This window comes from Eurytemora carolleeae, unplaced genomic scaffold, assembly GCF_000591075.1.
Source record: "Eurytemora carolleeae unplaced genomic scaffold, Eaff_2.0 scaffold396, whole genome shotgun sequence".
Classification (NCBI taxonomy): domain Eukaryota; kingdom Metazoa; phylum Arthropoda; class Copepoda; order Calanoida; family Temoridae; genus Eurytemora; species Eurytemora carolleeae.
In genome coordinates this window covers 120,967-142,910 of record NW_019396558.1, presented here as the reverse complement: position 1 = coordinate 142,910, position 21,944 = coordinate 120,967, and the positions used below count along the sequence as shown (strand labels likewise).

Below are 21,944 nucleotides of genomic sequence, written 5' to 3'. Positions count from 1 at the left end.
CATGGAGACAAATATGAAATTTTACAATGTATTAAAAATTGACATTATTCAATATTTTCTAAATATTCCGCATGGATAGTATATCATGGATAGTATATCATGGATAGTATATCATGGATAGTATATCATGGATAGTATATCATGGATAGTATATCATGGATTCTGTAAATCCTAAGATGAAGGGAATGGGTAAAGACAGCAGAGATCATATTGCATATATTGTTATGAGTATACTTGAGAATAAATACCGCATGAACGGAAGACGACTTTAATGTCATCAACACTTAATTCCTATGGCTACATGGGACATATAAAGCAATTTAGTGCACTGTATAGAAGAAACCCTAACTTGTGATTTATCCAGAACATTCTGTTCATAACTTTGAACAAAATGTTATTAATTTTGAAATACTTTTGATACTTCGATGTTGAGAACATAATGCTAGGGTTTTTTCTAACAGCAATTGTTTGCCATGAAAATATATTCATTTTTAGTTTTGAAATCACAGATTAGTAAATAAATTAGGCTTAAATATCACCGGGTAACATTACTTAATCATTTATGTATTGTTTAAATAATTTTGAGTTTTAGCTCTTTTAGTTTTTTTAGTTAAGTTCTTATTTGAGTGCAACATGACGTTATCGCGGTCCAAAACGTCGTGTATTGGTTATTTGTAAAAAATCTAAATTCTCTACTATTGCAGTACAAAGATGTAGTACATATAGCCTTGCATAGTGTATAGTACCCCTCGGTATAAAATTTTTATTCATAAAGTAACCCCTTAATTTTTTAGCAATTATAACACACTTCATCTTTTGACAAATTGATTCTTTTAAAAAGTAATTTTTCTATAAAACTTCTGAATCATAAAGTCTGTCTGAATATTTCATTAAATTAAATTTAAGTTTAGATTTTTCAAAATGGCGTCTGGAATATTATAATCCTTGTGGATCTTGTACAGTACGGTCCCCTACAGCTGATTGTATTCTATCCTCCCTGTCAGAATGGAAAATACACAAGTTAGCTTGACAAAATCCGGGACACAAGGGAGCACAGAAATGTCCAACCTCACTCTGTAAATACAAATAAAAATTAGATTTTGTATCCGAGGTTCTTGAGATAAAAGATTTATGTGTAGTACGCACTTTGAGATAATACATTTATTTGTAGTACGCATTTTACATCAGAAATATTTCTGCTACAGCTGGTTACCCACAACGAATAAGACTTGTATAACGACTATAATCTTTGTTCTTACATGCATAGTTCTCTGCAGCTGTATAAACTTGGTTCTTTTGTAAAACAGTAAGCAAAGTATAAAAAGATTTTCATTTAATCAAATTTTAATGGCTTTATACTTAAGCTTCGCGTCGTAATAAAATTCTCGTCCTTTTTGGTCAACCCTGTATGTGAGAATATATTTGTCTCAGAAAATTCAATAATGAGGATGAAAAATTCAAATATTCCTGTTTTTAACAACTTTAAAATAGAAATGTGTAACCATAGAGAATAGAATATATAGAGGAATTAGAAGAATCTCTCGGTATGAATTTTTTCAGTCCCTTTCAGCCTGAAAGGGAGTTCAAAGTGTACAAATCATGTAAATGTTCGCAAATTATATGCAGTAGAGTACATTAATACAGTATGTTCCCTAGACTATCCATTTCAATTTCGAATTTTTTAAACTGTTAAATAAACTTTATAATGAATTAGGTGAATAAAAACATCATTAGATTTATAGTTATAACGGAAAATCATCGTTTGTAAAGTGGAAGGCATAGAGTCTATGTGAAATGATCATTTCTCAGTTATGAAACCAGCCTATTTCATAATTTGGTTTTCTTTTAACAATAATTTTAGATTTTCTATAAAATGATATTCCAGGGCCCAACAGGTTATATGGCATAAATATGTGAAGTACACCTGCAGTATGGAAACAGTACAACAAAATGGCCGTTTTACACTTTTTTCCAGTAAATTCCTCTCTATATATTCTATTCTCTATGTGTGTAACATGTACTGTATACGTGTACTGAATACCATGTGCTTTTACACTGAGCCCAAAACTTAAGACAATGTATCATTATGAAAACCAGTTTTGAAACTCGGATATCACGAATGGGGTTAAGCAGTTTTGTGGATATCAATATTTTTGTTATGAAATGTTATTTTATTTAGTTTCTTCATATTCTCCATTTTCTGAATCTCAAATCTGATCAAAATCTTCACAAATGTCAAGACCACAAAAATATAATTCGGGAGTTTCTTTCAATGATACTCTTTTAAATTTCGGGCTCTGAGCCCAAAACTTCAGACGGTATCGATATGAAAACCAGTTTTGAAACCGGGGTTTCACGAATGGGGTTAAGCAGTTTTGTGGACATTAATATTTTTTTTATGAAATATTATTTTATTCAGTTTCTTCCTATTCCATTTTTATTGAATCTCTTAAATCAAAATCTGCAAAATGTTAAGACCCCAAAAAGGAAACTCGGAAGTTTGGTATAACGATACTCTTTAAAATTTCGGACTTATATATCCATGTTTCGGACACGATTATCATTACGACTTTAACGATGTACAAGTACAATGTGCACAAAAAACTGGAATTTAAGGATGGTTCTAACAATTCCAAAAGTCCGTTTTTAAGCCGTGCAACCGGCAATGATATACAGTCACGCTATTGTTACGCCCTACCAGAGCAGTGTAGATATATAGTATGCATTTGGCATCTTTTCTCGTCAACATAATTGAAAGAAAATAAAGAATAAACAAAAGTCCTGCTATTTCTAAAATGTGGTCTGCCTTTTTTGTTCCTTCAAAGTCCCAAGAGATATGAATGATTTCATTTAAAATTAGAAAATTTTTGTTTTATTAAATAAAGTGATATCTAACTAACCAAAATTTTCAATATCTCTGGTAATTTTAAACGCACAAAAAAGGGCGACCAGATTTTGGAAATGTCAGGTTTGCTTTGTGATTATCGTTCATCATCAATCCAATTTTTATAATTAATGACTATAGTTCCTGTGATTAACAACTCCAAAATTTTACCTCTTGTCAACTTATCATCTTTTTTTTAAATTAAGATTAACTACTTTTAAACTAATAGTAAACATTTAAGTGAAACATTTATCACAAAAAGTGAAAGTAAACAAGTGGTGACACAAATCCTTACATGGTTGCATTTCTCATTATGTTCATTTGAAGATAAGATATAGAGGTTAGAGGATGGGTTTACCAACCTCGAGATCCTGCTCCTGCCTCCGTGCACTGCTAGAGGATGCTTTATGACCATCCTCTTGGTTCTGTATGAACAAGGCAAACATGTAATCTGATTCAACCTGCAAAACTTTGAAGATACAGGGTGTTCAACGAAACATGACAGCTGAGAATCGAGTTGAAGTTAGGCCTTTTAAATTATTTTTGGCATTCAATTGTCAACCTTACTTTTACAGAAATAATTCTTGAAGCTAATCATAAAAGCTCTAAAAAAAGACTGACCACATTTTGGAAATTCAAAGACTAAGGGTATTTTACGATTATTGGCTTAATAATTTTATACCTTTTACTTGTAAAACTATTGTTGACAACTGAATGCAGCAAATTATCTTAATGATTAAAGATTGTTTTAAACTCGCTTCTAAAATCTTTTATAAAATAAACTTTGACCACTTGCCTTAGCAGAGTTCATAATAGAATGAAATCAGATGCTATGATTTAAATCCTAAGTCTCAAGTCTAGATTTATAAGTCTCAACTCTAACGTTCAAAGTAAGACCCGGCCGATTAAGATTTTGTCGAAGTCATAAACCGGAATTTTTAATTTTTTAAGGCTCAATCTGCCTTATTTCAGGTCTCAATTGCAGACTTGTCTTTAGTTAAGAATCATTTATGCCGAATTATTTAATTTGTGGCGTATGGATTTGTAAAGTTAAAAGGAATAGAAAATTAGATTCGAAATCGAGTTAACAGTTCCTTAGCCAAATGTTTTGAATTAAGTGAATGACTACGCTGTAAATATTTCTCTTATCAAGTCAAATCAAAATATACAACATTTTTGCTGAACCCCTGGTCCCCTTCTAAAAAAATTCTAAGAAGGATTTTCATAAATAATGTTTTTAAAGCTATTCTCTATAAAATTGTATTGAGTTAAAAACATTTTGATTATGCCTTGATTATTATTATACCTGGTTAAAAGCAGATGAAATTGAATTTGATGGCATTGGTTCTCTTTTACCCTGAAAAAAAATATCATTCTACACAATATATTATTATTAATTGTTTTCTTATTGATAAAGGATTTGAATCTTTGTAGTAAACTCAAATATTCTAATCCCTATATCTTTTCAACCCAATAATTAATTAATTAATATTTCAAATTATGAATTCTGTTAGATGAAAAAATCTAAGTTTGAAATATGAAAGGTTGTTTACACCATCAGGTTGCAAAGATAAAGGAATAGAAAGTTTTAGTTTGAGGCAAAGACTCGATTCCTTTAGATGATATGATTATAACCTGGAACAGCATAGCTATAAATCCAACTTCTTTTGGGGCTGAGCTTCTGCTCCCTTGTTTTGGTCTAGCAGAGACATCTGGTTTAGGTGTTCGTAAACTTAAGTCTGTAGGTTGACTTGGAACAAAGTCTGACTCACTTGCTGATTTCTTGACGCTATCCCGGTCACGCTGCCTTGCAGTCACCGCTCTAACAAGAGAATGTTAAAATCAAAATAAAAACTGAAGAAAAATTTTATGTTGCTTACCTTGGTAAATTTTCAAATACGTCTTTAGGGATGTCTTTAAATGTGTCTGATGGCATGTTTTCGTAAACATCAGAAGGCATGTTGTCGTATAGACTTCGACCAGGCATTTGATGGTATGTATCTGTTGGCATATCCTGAAAATAAGGTTTAAGGTTGGTTTGTGAAAAGATAAGTTTCTAAAGAAAAATCACCTGAAAAATGTCTAATCTACTAGAACTAGTTTTTCTGTTGCTAATCTAAACCAAATAGATTATCAAGTACAATAGGTGTAATCAACCAATTATACATGACGTCACAAGTGTCAAATATAACAAGGAAAACAACATTTTCTCCCAGTAGCTGACATGTTTTCCAAGATTAAACAAAAAATGTAAAAATAGAAAATAAAGAATACAAAATTGCATTTTTTTACTGTAAGATAAGCACTTTATTTTAAAATGATCACTATTATTAATACTTTTGTTGGACACAAAAACTGAATTGACACTTATGACGTCAGAATACAGCTGTACTGAGAGGGTAAAAAAAAATAAAAATTCTACGTTGCCATCTATTGTACTAGAATGTATTTGCTCTAAACATTAAATTATTCACTTTCACAACTTTTAACTTTAAAAGGTTAATCTGCACACATTAATTATTGATGATCTTGTTTTCAGATAAATATCATGCAAATAATAAACTAATTGCGCAGAATAAATATAACCTGGTCCATCTGCTTTACTGACGCCATTTCTGAAAACTCGTCCAGTCGTTCTTCAGCTTTTATTCTTTCAATCTTAACAAAACAATCTATTGATTAACATGAGCATTTTCCTATTAAAGGCAATGGAGCCTTTAATATAATATAGAGTTTTGGGACAATTCTTGGCCGAGCACAGGGTGTTAAATTAGTACCGTATCCATGTTTTTTTTTACAAACCAATTATTTTATTTGTGGTTTCTGTGCTTGCGCATTTCTATCTGTGTAATCAATGTATAAATTAACAGCATTACCACATTCAAGGTAGAAAAATGACTTTATCTTCCATATTTTTTATCGGATAAAGATTTGACAGAAACCGTTGTGAATTGGACATGCCCCCCTTAAAATAGACGGTCACTTAAACTTAGCTTATATTTTATCCAAGGTTATAATGCAAGGAAATTTATTTCAGAGGTGTACACATATTTTGTACTGCAGCGTACTGTCTCAGGGGGTAATGTAAACACAAGACAGATGTCACAGCCTGACATGGGAACCATCTTTCACATAAAAAATCAATGAAATATTCTTGTCATAGGAAACTATTATGTGAATTATCAAAATTTAAAACTTTTAACCCCCTCGGATACTAAACGAACACTGATGCATCTATTCTTGTTTACAAATTCCGCCCAAAGAGAACTAGTTTCAATATGTACGCAGAGTATACGCAACTGCAATTAACTTTCCTTGCATTATAAGCTTGATTTTATCTTAAGGATCTCAAATGCTATAACAGTCAAAAAAATAAACAGAGATTACAACTTTACTATACACAGTGAAGATATAAAGGTAGCAAGCTCTCAAGCAAAAATCGATGAGAATTTTGCCAATTACTTCTTTAGACTTGTCTTGGACCGCAAAAAAGTATAAGTGACTTTGTGAGGTCAAATAAATTGTCAAGAAGTTTCTACATTTTAAAGTCGACCCAATCTTGAGAATTGATGGAACTTTTCATAGGAGTCTAGGTAGATGTGATATAGATATTAGATACTCTTCAGTTTTTACCTTGGAATTCTTTAAATGCATAAATTTTGCTGCAGATAGCGACATCTCCAGATCACTTTGTTCTAACCTCAGGAGTCCAGCTGTTTTCAACCTCGGCTCCTAATTTAGAATTTTAAAAACATTAAAAACAAATGAGGCAAATATCAAACTAAAATATTCCAACGCAAAAATTAAACCGAATTGTCCATAGAATAATAAAGCTAAAATTACATTGCTTTGTTTTTAAAATCTTTATTCCCGGGGCTTCAAAAATGAGTCTATAAGAGGTCAACCCAACAAGACACAAAAAGATTGGCCAGGTCTAAAAGTGAAATCTTTACTTTTAAAGTAAATTCAAAGAATTCCATCTATCACTTAAAGGAATTATAGTTTTGATAATTATTTCTTGCAGTTAAAAGATAATACTAAGAATATCTAACCTTGAAGGTTTCTGGAATTCAAGCACGTTCGGTCAGTTTAAACATTAAGGTTTTTCCAGAAAAAAAAGATTGCCTCTGATGAGTTCAAAACCAAAAAAACATTTAGAATTAGTGTTTTGTTATAAACACAAATTTAACATATATCTGGGACCAGATTTAATACACATAGTTAAACCACAAACACTTAGTTGACCTGGTGCTCTTCAGCTGGGTCCCGCTCTAAAGAAGGGGTTTAACTTAGTCTGCACGGTTCAACAACTTCTCGCTCTGCATTAAACCTGATCCCAGAACTTTTTAAATTTCAATTATTGATTATGTATAATTCAGTTCTTGAGTTAAAAATGACTGATTTCCTGAGTTATCTCTGTTACTAAGAGCTGGGTTCTTGCTCCCGGAGCTGATACTATTCCTTCTCTGTTCCTTACTCCTGGTCCCTGGAGTTGGCGGGGGTTTACTCTTGAACCCAAACAGTTTTCTCTCCTCCTGCAGCAACATGTCAGACTTGCTCTAAATTAAAAAAAATGTAATCTATAAAGACTATCTATTTTCGGTACGTTTGGTTGGAAAACTTGTGGACATGGATAAGTTAGTTTTTGTGAATTAACCTTCTGATAACATCTTCACCTACAAGTTTTTAAATACGTTTGTTTTTCTCTTAAAATTAACGTATCGTTTTGAAAACGATAGTCTTTCGTACTTTTTAAAACGATCATTTGGGAACAGTCATTTTGAAAAGCTTTCGTTCCAAAAAATGATAGTTTCGTTTTTAATCTTGAAAAACTATCTACAATTCGTTTCATTTATTTTTATAAATTTTTTCATAATATACTGACCTTTGGTATAAAGTTTGCTCTGCCAAGGATATTTTTTGTTCCTTGAACTTGAATCAGAGGAAGTTGATCATCATCATCATCATCATTGTAATCATCTTCCATACTATATCTGTATTCTTGTTTTTCTGTCTGGTCAACAGAAACATTTTTTTCATAAATTTTGTTCTTTTATAACGAATACTATCAGAACTTTTCTTTGCAACCTGATCGTGTAAAAGTTTGATATTCTAACTATACTTACAAGAGAAGCATGCGCGATTAATAACACTAACCTTCAGCCTGTATCTGATTAAAAGTCTTGAAGATAAAATCGTATTTCTAGCTTGGAAAGTGATCAATTCTGATAATTTACCTTCCCTTGCTTCTACAGTAGAAATTTGCAGAGAAACTGCCATTGGAAATACTCAGTTTTCAAAAAAATCATTCTTGATCAAAAAAAAGCTTTTAAGGATTCCATTGAGAATCTTAAAGTCCACCCCAGAAATTCAATTTGAATTTAATTAATTGAATTTACGTCTACAGTCCCGTTAATTGTGGTCCCTGATGAACCATATAGATTGTTGTATTTTGTTGTGTTACAGAGCTGAAAGAATGTGTTTTTACAATTTTGTTTTCTAAATGTTTACTAATTACAATTAGAATTCTCAGAGTGTAGATTGTAAAAAGAAAATTGTAAAAGTTTTAAAGATATTCTGTTTCCTTGTCCAATTGGTTTTTAGGTGAGGTGAGAGGGTTCCCCAGGTTTAAGGAAGGAGACAGTCGGGAGGAAAAGGATTCAATTTCTTCATCTAAAAATGTTTTTATCAACATTTCTCTACAGTGTACACATATACTAGCTTTGGAATCCAGCTGTGCCTGGAACCTAAACTTTCTTTATGAAAGTCGACCTACTTATTTTAGAATTTCTAAACCAAGCTAAGAATATTCCCGTGGTTCTACCAAGTTCCCTTATCAAAATTTGAGGCAAATCTGTCAAGTGGTTCATACAAATGAACGAACAAATGAAGTTTACTATATATATATGAGATAACATGATACAGAAATCTTTATTATATTTTCTTTAATGAAACTTCTTCATTGATTTTCCATAAATGCGCGATCGAGACACTACTTTTTTCAATTTCACTAAAAGTTAGATAATGGTTGAAAGGTATCAAAGATAAAAAATCTCATATGATGGTTCTCTTTAAAGGGGACATGTCTCTTTATCTTTAAATAAATCTGACTGAATAGCTGAAGTATATACCTAGAATCTGCTGGGATCGTTTAGCTGATGTTGCTCTGAACCTGACAGCTGCTGATTTCTTGGATCTAGTTGTTGTAGCTCTAGAAAGAGGTGGTGCTGTTGGAGCAGGTCCTGGAGTTGAACTCTCATCATCCTAGATATAGTTAACTGTATTATATATATATATGCTGATGGAGCAGGTCCTGGAGTAGAACCCTCATCATTCTAGATAAAGTTTACTGTAATATATATATATATGCTGTTGGAACAGGTCCTGGAGTAGAACCCTCATCATCCTAGATACAGTTTACTGTACTATATATAAATGCTGTTGGAGCATGTCCTGGAGTAGAACCCTCATCATCCAAGATATAGTTTACTGTATTATATGTATATTCTTTTGGAACAGGTCCTGGAGTAGAACCCTCATCATTCTAGATAGAGGTGGTGCTGTTGGAGCAGGTCCTGGAGTAGAACCCTCATCATCCTAGATATAGTTTACTGTATTATATATATATGCTATTGGAGCAGGTCCTGGAGTAGAACTCTCATCATCCTAGATACAGTTTAATGTATTATATATATATGCTATTGGAGCAGGCCCTGGAGTAGAACCCTTATCATCCTAGATATAGTTTACTGTATTATATATATATGCTGTTGGAGCAGGTCCTGGAGTCCTTGAATTAAAGTTGTGCGAATTTTCACAACTTTAATTCAATGTATCTGTAGTTAAGAAAGTTTTTGAGAACATTTTAAAGAAAAATAATCTTACACTGTCTAGATAGGACTGCCCAGACTGTTGATTCTTCTTTTTTGTTTCTGCTGTGAAGACGACATGATTAGGTTGCCGCGCTGTTTTCACACGTGGTACTTCCTGCTGCGCAGTATCATATGATCCATACCGCGCACTATACTCGTCTACATCTTTTACTTTTGGCAGGCCAACCACCTGAACAGATATAATTTACAACTAAATGAGTTTAAGACCAAAAAATTATTTTTTACAGTGTGAACCAAAAAATGTTGGAATAATTGTTGTATTTGTTCTTGTTTACAGGAACTGAATTTTTGTCACGAACTAGATAATTTAATCCCTATATTCAAACTTCCTGATGATGAATACCTTTTAATACTTTTTCTGACAGAATTCACAGTTTGAACTATTAAAGGTTTATGACTATGGATTTTAAAGATATAGGGATGATAAAATTAGATTTTGTGACAAAGACTGAATTCCTTTGTAATTTTCAATGAATGCCACTTTTATTTATATCTAAAATTGGGGCACTTTTTTAAACGTTCAGTTGAAAATTAATTAATAATTCGCAACATTCTTTTCTGAGCAGAAAAAGGAAGACGACAGAAGTTAAGCTGTTTTCTAGTTCTGACTGTAAATAAAAACTGTCTTACAGTATTGTCTGAATATCCAAAAAGAGACTGCTCCAGCTCACGTAACTTTGCTTTCCTGGCCTGTACAACAGGATCCATCTTTGTGTTTTTCACTTGATTAACTTTTCTTTAACTATGTTTAAGAACATTTTCAGCCCATTTTTTCTATAGAAATATGATTAAAATCTAATTAACATTATAAAAATAATAATATTAAAAAGCTAAGAGAAAAAGCTTTACGTTTTTCTTGAAATAATAAGTGTGGAGAGACCTTTTATACATTAATGCTCACTGAAAACACATAGAAAAGGGAGAAATAAAGAAATTTTAGTTAATTATTTTGATGTTCCATTGGACGACAATGCATTAAAAGTTCCGATTTTACAAGATTATTTTATGATAATTCATAGTTATCTAAGGTCTATGACTTTTGGTTGCAAACATAAATGGATAAGAAAATCAGAGTTTGTGGCATAGCTCCGGCAAATATCTCTCCCTAATTCTCCTACTTTCTGATTTGCCCCTTTTGGCTCAAGTTTACATTCGAGCAAATATCCCCTTTAGACAACCAGTGCAACGATAAATTCAGACAAATGTCCTGTCGGGGTTCTTAATATAGCCTAAACGTATATATATATAGAAAAGTATTACTATTAAAACCAATTACAAAATAATATAATATATTATCAAGGACCAAGATATATTGGAATGCAGTTGCTTAGTTTTCCGTTTGAAAAATAGTTGCAAATAAAGCTGCAAAAACCATCTTTATAGTGATTATCCTATACTTATAATAATACTTCTATTGAGGAGACTGACAGTGTTGTTTCAAACTAAATTATTCACGGAGAAAGCTTAAACGTATTCCCGGAGGTACCTGGAGCTATATATAACGAACCCGGAACCTTTAAAAAAGATCAATATCCGTTTTTCCAAGGACACCGAATACTAAATATGAAGGAGTAGAGACTTTTTGCTGTCTTTGATTGTCCTTGTAAGCCCAGTAATTCTGTAACCAGTCTAATTTTGAACAATTATATATTTGATAGATTTCAAAATATTTAAATAATAACAACTCTGGACACTTCAATGTACTCTATATAATAGTGTATGTATAGAAAATAATAATAACATTATTGTGTTGTATTATTATGAAGGTTTATTATCATTAAAAATATTCGGTTTACAGAATATTTTCTAAAAAGTAAATTTAAACTTTATTTCTTCCAGTTTTATGTTTTAGTATTTTTTACATTTAAATGTAATCTGTTTAATCAAAATATTTTTCTTTGAGTATTTTTCTTTCTTTAAGAATATTACAAACAACTTTTTTATAAACTATTGCTCTGTAATTGGATAATGTGACAAAAATATTATATATCATGGTAAAAGGTATTCTAAAATTAAGAAATATCATGGTAAAAGGTATTCAAAAAAGAGATATATCATGGTAAAAGGTATTCTACCCCTNTATCATGGTAAAAGGTATTCTAAAAATAAGAAATATCATGGTAAAAGGTATTCTGAAAATAAGAAATATCATGGTAAAAGGTATTCTAAAAATAAGAAATATTATGGTAAAAGGTATTCTAAAAATAAGAAATATCATGGTAAAGGTATTCTGAAAATAAGTTTAACCTTTTCTTTTCGCAGCAGACAACTCAACTCTGGTTTTGACAGTTAGATGCTGGAGCAATAAAAAAATGCGTCACAAAAAACAGAGAGATAAAAACAGAGAGATAAAACAGATAGATAAAAACAAAGAGATAAAAACAGAGAGATAAGATTAGATCAAATAATCTTAGTTTAAGATATCAAAGGTTTTTATCAGGTTGCAAAGATATAGGAATTTGAAAATTTAAGTGTGTTGCAAAAACTCAATTTCTTTAAATAATAAAAATTTACTAGTCTGGTTTCATGTTCAATAAATAGTTTCAACTAATGATATTTATGGAACCTTAATCGATCCCCTCCCCCCCCCCCCCCCTCGATAAAATACATACACAATACACATACTCCATTTTTAGTTACTATTTCCTGTTGCTGAGACTAAGTTGAGAAAGCAATTTGGTAATTATTCTTGATAACTTAATAATTAATCAATTAATTAACAACAATTATTAACTTTATCTACAGAAACTTCTCTTCATATTGGTATTTGGTTCAGATGGTTAAATAAACTTGGAAAATAATTGACGACATTTATTTCGAATTCGATCCCAAATGATTAACGAATTCTAAAATTTATATAAAAATGATGAATAATGAAATTTAAATGGTTTGTATTTACTGTAGGGTTAACAACAAAGGATGAGACTTTATAGACGACTGTAAGGAATTATATTTTTCCTACAGTAGTTTAAACTTGTCTTTTCTTAGTCAAAAGTTTGAGGTCGTCATTTAAGTCTCATTCTTTGTGAGTAACCCTGTATATAACAAATGAGAGCGTATGTTAGTTTGTATGTTTGTTCCAACCAGGGATAAGAGATTAAAAAGATCTATTAAAGGTTGGAATATGCGATATTCTTCATTTTAAAAATTATTTCTGTAAAACTAAACCCCTCAGTGGTTATTATATGCAACAAGAGGCGGTTAGATGGCAGTCAAACCCCCTTTTAAAGAATATAACATGTCGTGCCGCAACGACTTTAGGCCTAGTATGTCTGTTAACCCTATCCCTGCTGGGGTACTTGAAAACCAGGATACGCTGGGGGGGGGGTCAATTTGCCCCCCCCCCCCCCTCTAAATCCCATGTTTTATGTCCAAATATGACAAATGATACATCATTAGAAAGCTCTTGTGCTCTACTTTTAGAATCTGCAAAAAAATTTGAAAATTTGCAAAAAATTGAATTTTTTATCGCAAAATCCAGTTTTATAGTAAAAATGTTTGCAAAAAAAAATTTGTCCAAAAAATGACAAATTATACATTTTTAAAAAGCCCTTGACCATTCCATTTCAAATATGCAAAAAATTTTGCAAAATTTTAATTAACCTGATTTTTAATCAAGAAAAACTAAAAATGTGCAAATTTCCTTTGACAGGTTGTTTGCAAAAAATTTGCAATTTTTTTTCGCAAAACTTGTGCAATCCGTTTCCTTATGTCATAGGCTTTCCAAGAAGCTAAATTTTATCAAAATTTGACAAGTGAAAGTGGGTCAAAACAAAGATTTAGTTTGTTACAGGCAAAAGCAGTCATTCAGGCAGTGTGCCTGAGGACTCAGGCAGTTAGTATTGAAGCCCGGTTTTAGGCCTAAAGGGAGGGCTTTGGGTATGTAAGAAAAGTCAGAAAATTTCAACAGCCTCAGACCAATACTTTTTTTTGTTATGTAAAAAAAACTACAGGGGGGGGGTCAAATTGACCCCCCCCCCCCAGCAGGAATAGGGTTAATAACTAGTCTATGTTTCCAACATAGAGAGTCGTAAACGCGGTCTCTTTAACTGTTACATTTAGGGAAAAGTAATTTTTAGTATTCAATTTCTTCAAGTTCTCGAGTTGCAGGGTCTTCATTACATTGGAACCAAAGCCTAGTTATAAATAATCTTGATTAAAATTTTACCAACAGTTTATAAATAAAAATAATTTTTAAAAAACTTTTCAAATGTTGTCTACCTTCTACAACATTAAATCAATACTAAAGTGCATTTGTTGTTGTAACAAAACAAAAAGCCCTTCATGTAAATTATTTAATCACTTTACGTAAAATGTGTCTGTTTACACTGCACACTTACTGTGTCTAATGTTCATCGGACTATTTATACGTCATAACTGTAAAAAGTAGTAAAAGTAGACTCCTATTCCAGAGTTTTCTGGTTCTCACTGTACAATTATTTTTAAATCATTTAATAGATTGGAAAATTTCTTAATATCTTTGCCAATTTTGAGTGTACAGAAATGACAGAAGAGCACATTTTGTAACTGGTTTGCTTTTTCTCCCTTTTACTATTCATTTGTTTGTGGAGAAGCTAGATTGTCGTCTTCCACTTCCGGACAAAGCTTAGATATCAATATATATACATTCCGTTTATTTGTCTCATTCTTTGCGTCGCGTCGCTAAAAGTTATACATTACTACTGCTACTGAAAGATATCATTAATCATAATAAAAGCAAGTATACAGATTACAGGGTGTGTCAAACGGAATTACACAACACTAACTTTTTTTGCAAGGTTTGTGGTTCAGGCTTAAAAATATCAAAAAAATATTATCAAATGCAAAAATATTTTTTGGTACAGAGAAAAATTCCGCAAAATATTTTTTCTTTAAAAAAACACTTTCTCAGATAGAAATCAATTTTTAAAAATATCCCTTTCTATTACAAAATTTTATAAAAATCTAATAATGAAATAAAAGAGATACAACAAAAAATCCGCCAAAAAATTGCTTATGCAAATCTGAACCAAATCTTAAGAATTAAAAGCATCAAAAATTTTCCCTAATATGATCTCAAATCTTGAATAACAAATTGTGGCATTAAGAAGTTCCATTTTGCCATCTTTGTAAGACTTGGAGAAGACTTGTAATGACTTTTTGTTATAACTCTTTTATTCTATACATTTTCTAACAGATTTCTCAAGAAAGAATTATTTTCACAAAAGAAAATCGTTTCGCGGATTCTTTTATGTCCCAACATTATTATTAGCAAACATTATTATAATGTTTGTATCAACGCTAATCCCTTTTTTTCTCACGTCTTTTATGTTTAACTTTAAATTTAATCAAATTAATCAAATTAATCAAATTAATCAAAAATTGTGTTTTAGACATTAAACTTATCCAAATTAAAACGGATGTATTAGGATTAGTAACCCTGAATTCTAGAAAAGTTTTCTTGGAAGACTTATACATCTTATTATATAAACTTTCCAATAAATAGAAATCTAAAAATTCCAAAATTCTTCTTTTTCCCCGTTTAAATCTCTTTTTTAGATTGGACCACTTTCTCAGGGTACATACATCGTACCTCCAGACAGAACCGTCTCTATCCCCTAGATTCAGGTTGTCACAGAAACATTTTCTCCGACATGGACAGGTTGGTCTAAAAATGTCGTATTAAAAGTTCTGAAATACGTCCCATAAAACATCAAATATTCATGTCTTAACACTAAGATCTGAAAATCATAGAAAAAGAGAAAAAAATTCGTCTTCCAAAAGAATAGAAAAAATAGCAATCAAAAAGCTATTGTTGATTAAATCTCACTGAGGCATAAGAATTCCACACAATGATTTTTTTAAATTTTGATAATCTAAAGCAAATGTTTCTCTGCAAAGTCAGCCCCCCACCCTCCTTCTCCCTCCTGTAGTTCAAGGTGGTGGCTTTAATACGGGTTGGGGGGGGAGGGGGGGGGTCGTGGCTTGAATTGAGGGGCCGCTGCGCAAAGCCCTTACTCCTCCTTAGTCCGTCCTTAGTAACCTACAGGCATTCAAGCAGTGCAGACCTACCCCTCCTCCCTCGGTATATACAGAATACACATTTTTTACTAGACCAATTTCCACAAATTTTAAATTTTCATGTTTTATTTAAAGTTTTTCAAAACAAATCTTTTTTTCACGAAAGTATTTCATGATTTCGGAAAAAAAGGAACAAGTTTGAAGTTGCAAGAAATCATGAATATAAGAAAACAGACATTATAAATTAGGTACATGTCATCTCTGAAATCTTATCATTCGTCGGTAACCCTGTATTTTTTATTTTCATCCCTTTTTGTGCAACTAACAATAATTGAAGAAGATTTTAACAATGTTTTTTCTCCAGGGAATGGATGGTGGTAGAATAGGTTCAGCCGTTTAGGAGTGGACCTAGAGAATTAGTCTTCTCAGGTAGAAATTGGATAATTTACACAAAAAAATATAAAAATTAGACTTCACACCCTGTTCTTTACTAACTTCTTGTATTCATTGTTTTTTTTTAAATGAATCCTAACTACTGCATCCGGTTTAGCTCTTTCCGGTGTGCCTTGTATTCAGAATTTTCCCAAACATTTCAATTAAATATTGATATCCATGCGCCCCGCTGATAAACCTTAACAATAATTGATGGGAAATGTAGAAGAAACTCAATTGAAATATTTAAGTACTGTTGCCCATGACCTCTGTAGGGAGGTGCTGATTTTTACGAATAAGGTTCTAGAAGATATGGATAAAGGGCTGGTTTGATATACATTAACTTCAAACTTTGGACCTGAACGTAAGATCTATATTGAATTTGAACTTTAACCTTAAAATACTAAAAAATTCTAAAAATGTCTGGACAGACATTTTACGTTTTCTCTCCCTCAGCCTTCATGTTGAAGGTCAGACGAGTCCTGATAGTTGTACTCTTCCTCTCTGTCCTTTGTGTGCGTTGAAATCTCTCAAACTTTCTTCATACACAATACCTCCCCTCCCCTTTATTTTCCTTTCAAAAGTACACCCCTGCCCCTCTCCAGATGGTAGATTTCTACCTATAAAACAATGAAATATTTTTATCAACAATTTCAACGAATTTTCTTACTCCCAAATCTCTTTTTATCGATTTTTTATTTTTCTAACTTTCTTAATTCTTTTTTTCTATCATTTTGATTTTTTTGATGATTTTTACAGTTTTACAGTGTTGAATTGCGTAGAATATATTGTCTGTATAATATTAAATCGGATTGGTTTGAACGAAGTTAGAGGCCAAAAAAGAAAGATCTGTCTAGACATTATATGATGCATTTTGAGGCAGGATTAGATCTATTGGATCAATTCAGGGCTGTTAATAATTAAAAGAGATATTGCAAAAAATTACAAAAATGTTTTTCAGTTTCTTAAAAACAGAAAACATGCATTTCGAATGAATTCCTTCTGAAAATGAATAACAAACTGACAAAAAATGTTGACATTTAGGGAAATTTTCTGACATTCAATAATTAACCAAATGCCAAGGACGGTGTGCTGTGTAATAAAAAAATGGAATAATTGTGGTCCATTTTAGTTTGGAATTTAGAATTAATGCAATTTGTAAACAACATTATTTACTGTAAAAATATGCTTCTACAGTGTACTGTAAGCTAGCATATATGATCATAATTATTATTTTATTAACGGGTCGAAAGAAGAGAATGATAAAACAATTAATCTGAAAATGTATCTCTTTAACTTTCTGTAATCCACGAAATTATTACCAGGTGTACACTGTACACAGCACCTAAAAATTGCGAAATCTCAGATTTTCATTTTTTTCAACTTTTTCTCGGTCTAAACTTTTTTTCACTATTGTTCAATAATATTATTCGACACACCTTGCCTAGGAGAAAAAAAAGTGTTTTGCAACTTTTGCTAATGCTTATGCCATTATTTTTTAAAGTAATTGCAGAAAGCTTCCAATCTACATTCCAAAGATGATAAGGGGGGGGGGGTTAAGTCGTAGTAGGGAGGGAGGGGCCCTTGGCTTGGTATAGAAGGGGATGAACACGTCCCAAGGTCGAATTAGAATATAAAGAAACTGCGCAATCTGCCTGGAACCGGCATACAGGCAGCTATAGCCAGTTTCTTTCAAGGTCTTTTCTACGCAGGCAGAAACATGAACTCTATAAACAGGATATGTCATGGCATGATGGCGTAGTTTGTTTTAATCTCAAATAATTTTCTTAGCATAATTCTAAAGTTGGATAAAAAAATATATTTCGACGCTCTTTTTGTTATTTTTAGTTTGGAAATCAATTTGATAATCATTATCAATGTAACTAATGATAAAAACAATGATAAAATTCGCAATTCATTTTTTTTAATATTTCAGAGAAAGTTTTATTTTTTCAAATTTATTATTTCTAGGTTTTGTCGAACATGTTAAACTTTCTGAATATCATCACTTGTCGTGAAGACAGAACAATTGTTCTTTTTGGTAAGGTTATATAAGTTTAAATTTCAAACATGTTCAATAAGACGTAACACTTGCCTCAAACTTTTTCAATTCTGAAAACTTTGCAGCCTGAGGGTTAGAAATTTCAAACTTTTAGTATTGATCTTGTAGAATTCGTAGTTTAAAAAATCATGGACCAAAACTAATGAATAGTAAGAAGTAGTTGAACTAAGTAGACTAAGTTTAACCACTTCTCTTCAGCGATTAAACTTGAACCACATATCACCCACAACTCCCAGGTTTGCAAAGGAATTGAGTCTTTGCCACAAACTCTGATTTTCTAATCCCTATATTTTTAGAACCAAATGTTGCAGACCTTTGATATTTCAAACAATGAATTCTGTTAGATCAAATAATCTGAGTTTGAAATATCAAAAGTTTACAACATCGAGTTCTAAAGATATTGAGGTTTAAATATTTGATTTTGTTCCAAAGACTCAATTCCTTTAAAAGGATTAGAAAATTAGAGCTTGTGACAAGTGTTCAGTTCCTTTGTTTGTAACTGATAAAATATAGATTCCATCTTTAATAATATTTTCTCTTTTTAGACAACGGAGAGAAAACTACGACAGAACTTGTGGAGAAAATGTTAGCTGTTGATCCTTCTCAATCTCTGAGTTACACCTGGTATCCCGGAGACACTGTTCACAACAATCCGTCCTTCCTTCCTTTCTCGAGAGCATATGCAACCTGAGATCAGGCCTGAACCATATAGTTACAGATCTGTCCTCCAGGATGTAGACAGCTCAATCTAGTCAACCCTATCCTGTCCTATCACAATGAGGCCATATTCTGGTCCTCGAGATATTTTCTTGTATGAGATGCTAGTCGCCGCGAGGTCAGGAAAACCAGGCTTAAGTTTGATCTCTTGTTATTTCAAAATTTTAAGATCAAATAAGAGTTTGGGAAAAATTTCGCAAAATTTTGGCTTAATTCTTTTTCTTTTCGAACAGGACATTTTTCCTGTTCAATTCTAAATTTGGTTTGAGGTGAGTTCAGTATGTTTGAAGGGGGCTCCAGGAATTCTAGTCATGAGAAACTAAATATTTCCCCCGTGTTCCTGGTCCTTCGTCAATCTTGAGGAACTGTGCCTCCCTCCAGCAGCGTTAAATTAAGTTTTTTTTCGTTGCAATTATTTTTGCAGATTTTATCCTTCTCGCGGCATCGCGGCGTGGCTGCCGCAACAAACCATTCGGCGCAATTTGAGATTGTTTTCATTCTTCCCTCACTATTCTTGTGTTTTCTATCATAGTTGTTAATTATTAGTTTTTGTTAAATGTTATACAACTTGTTTGAATCACTGTAGATTACTCAAACTGAAAAAAATCAAATAAAAATAGTAAAAGCTTAAAAAGCAATTTTTTTTGTGAGAGATATTAAGTATTTATGTACAGTGTACAGTAAAAATTACAAAACTGTGGAATTATTTTCGTCTTAATTATTTCTTTTATTTTTCATTTTTAATAATAATTCCACAGTATTCCTGTAAAATCACAGCATATTTCATTATAAAAATGAAAAGCTATCATAAATTTTTGTCTACCAAAGATTTCTAAAGAAATTGAATCTTTGCAACAAAAATTATAATCCTTAAATCTTAGCAACCCAATGTCGAAAACTTTCAATATTCTGTTAGATCAAATAACCTTAGTAAAAATCAAAGGACAGCATCATTAGGTTAATTATCAATGATATAGAGATTAGTAAATTTAAATTTGCGGCAAAAAGGCTATTTTGTACGTGTAATTTTCCTGTTTTTTGATTAAGGAATTGAGTCTTTGCCACAATGTCAGATTTTCTAATCCCTATATCTTGGCAACCTGATGGTGTAAACCCTTGATATTTGATCTAAGAGAACCCATAGTTTGAAATATCTAAGGTCTGTGACATTGGGTTGCAAAGATAAAAGGATTATAAATTCAGAGTTTGTGGCAAAGGCTTAATTCCTTAGAAAATTGTTGAATTTTAATTTAACCAATGAGTCGTTCTTTCACAGAGAGGTCGTCTTTGTGTTTATTTGTATTTTCAACAGTGATAATTTTATATTCACTGGACCAATGAGTAAATATAGAGAATTTATTAGTAACTTAAAGAGTGTGTCTGTTGCAGTTATGATTTTCTAAAGATTATACTTTATTTATTCTTCAAGTGCAAAGAGTATGCACAAGGGTGTAATGCAAGGAAAGTTAATCGCGGTCGTGTATACTCTGCGTACATATTGAAACCAGTTCTCTTTGTGCGGAATTTGTAAACAAGAATAGATGCATCAGTGTTCGTTTAGTATCCGAGGAGGTTAAAAGCACTAAATTTGATAATTTTGATAATTCACATAATAATTTTTTATGACCAGAATATTTCATTGATTTTTTTATGTGAAAGATGGATCCCATGTCTGGCTGTAAAATCCGTCTTGTGTTTACATTACCGCCCAGAGACAGTACACTGCAGTACAAAAGTTGCGTACACTTCTGAAATAATTTTCTTTGCATTACATCTTTGTAACAGAGGGTACATGGTACATGAAGGAGGGGACAAAGCGTGACTATAGCGTACAGTTTTAAAAAATAGTAAACTTTTTTAAATTAAAAAATAACATAGATATTTTAAAATTTCACGAAGAAAATTTTATTTTGAGTAAGACGACCACAACCACACTTTTTTCTTGACTCAAAGCAAACTTGTAAAAAGTTGCAAAAGTTAAAACTTCTCAATAACAGCTCTCGAACTCTTTTTCTTCAGAAAAGGGAATTAAAAAATTATCTTGCTAGATTAATATTTTATCAAGCGATTGTTAGATCTGAATTCTAAACCGAATAGATATTTGAAATTCTTAAAGTAATTTCAAATTAAAAATAGATTTTATATATAATTCTATACACTAGGCAATTACCTTGACATTTGAATAAAAAAACATGACATTTAAGCAACAGTCAGGCCTTTATACACAAATAGAAAAGATCTTGAAAATCTTGAATAGAGAATTGTAAATCCAGATTTTTTAAAATCAACTTACCTATTTTCAACAATCAAAAATACTTTAAATGCTGGATAATTTTAAAACGTATTTCAGATTTCTCTAACCGGATTTATTTTTAAGATCTTTTGAGCTTAATTTAACTTTCTGAATATTATTGAATCATTATAATAAAACATTAACTAACTAGTTATCATATTTTAGTCTTTTGTGCAGTGTTTAGACATTGACAATTTTTTCAAAAGTCAAACATTTTTAAACCTGGTAAATTCATACTAAAGTAAACTGGACGCCAGATTGAAATCTTATATCTTTTAAATTTTAACATTTCTTCTTGATTGAAGAACCATTGAAAATACCAAAATGGATTGAATTTTTACTGCGACAGTATGTATTTGCTTTTTTCAAAATCAAAACTAGAGGAGCCACCAGGTTACAAAACCGTACAAGTAATGTCGAAAAAATTTGACCAGGGGCGGATATAAGGATTCTGTAGGGGGGGGTAAAAAATTTTAATTTGGCGCGCGAAGCGCGCCGGAATTTTTTTTACCCCCCCCTAGAAATTTTTTTACCCCCCCCTAGAAAAATATCATGATGTATATCAAATTATTGGTTTTAATTGGGTTTGATTTGCATTTTCCACTCATTTCTGGGATTTACAAACTCAATCTAATAAAGGCTTCATTACATACCTTTCAGCTT

At 31.6% G+C, this 21,944-nt stretch overlaps 1 protein-coding gene and 1 long non-coding RNA gene across 4 annotated transcripts; one reads left to right on the top strand and one right to left on the bottom strand.

The window, feature by feature from the left end:
- Nucleotides 1-28: 28 nt before the first annotated feature.
- Nucleotides 29-10,553, bottom strand: LOC111705487 (uncharacterized). 3 transcript variants are annotated; one of them, XM_023478054.1, is made up of 15 exons: nt 10,408-10,553; nt 9,770-9,946; nt 9,016-9,148; nt 8,469-8,557; nt 7,770-7,898; nt 7,290-7,443; nt 6,937-6,947; nt 6,518-6,616; nt 5,471-5,542; nt 4,956-5,000; nt 4,765-4,898; nt 4,520-4,706; nt 4,191-4,241; nt 3,247-3,345; nt 29-1,074 (listed from the first exon to the last, which is right to left on the bottom strand). In XM_023478054.1, exons 1-15 carry the CDS (start codon nt 10,483-10,485, stop codon nt 937-939), a joined length of 1,596 nt encoding a protein of 531 aa, XP_023333822.1. In that variant the 5' UTR covers nt 10,486-10,553; the 3' UTR covers nt 29-936. The 3 variants fall into 3 exon arrangements, with proteins under 3 accessions (XP_023333822.1, XP_023333823.1, XP_023333824.1); XM_023478056.1 differs by having other exon boundaries at nt 1,000-1,074; nt 3,180-3,345; XM_023478055.1 differs by lacking the exon at nt 4,956-5,000.
- A 5,205-nt stretch (nt 10,554-15,758) lies between these two features.
- Nucleotides 15,759-19,622, top strand: LOC111705490 (uncharacterized). Its single transcript, XR_002766021.1, has 4 exons — nt 15,759-15,841; nt 16,142-16,206; nt 18,181-18,250; nt 18,817-19,622. It is a non-coding gene; the product is annotated as an uncharacterized LOC111705490 (long non-coding RNA).
- The last annotated feature ends 2,322 nt before the right edge of the window (nt 19,623-21,944 follow it).

Excerpts from the sequence above, each read along its gene's own strand:
- LOC111705487 (XM_023478054.1), bottom strand. The coding sequence starts at position 10,485 with ATGGATCCTGTTGTACAGGCCAGGAAAGCAAAGTTACGTGAGCTGGAG. Across the intron at positions 5,543-6,517 it reads TGCATTTAAAGAATTCCAAG|ATTGAAAGAATAAAAGCTGA; the intron begins GTAAAAACTGAA and ends TGTTTTGTTAAG. Across the intron at positions 3,346-4,190 it reads TTTCATCTGCTTTTAACCAG|GTTGAATCAGATTACATGTT; the intron begins GTATAATAATAA and ends AAAGTTTTGCAG.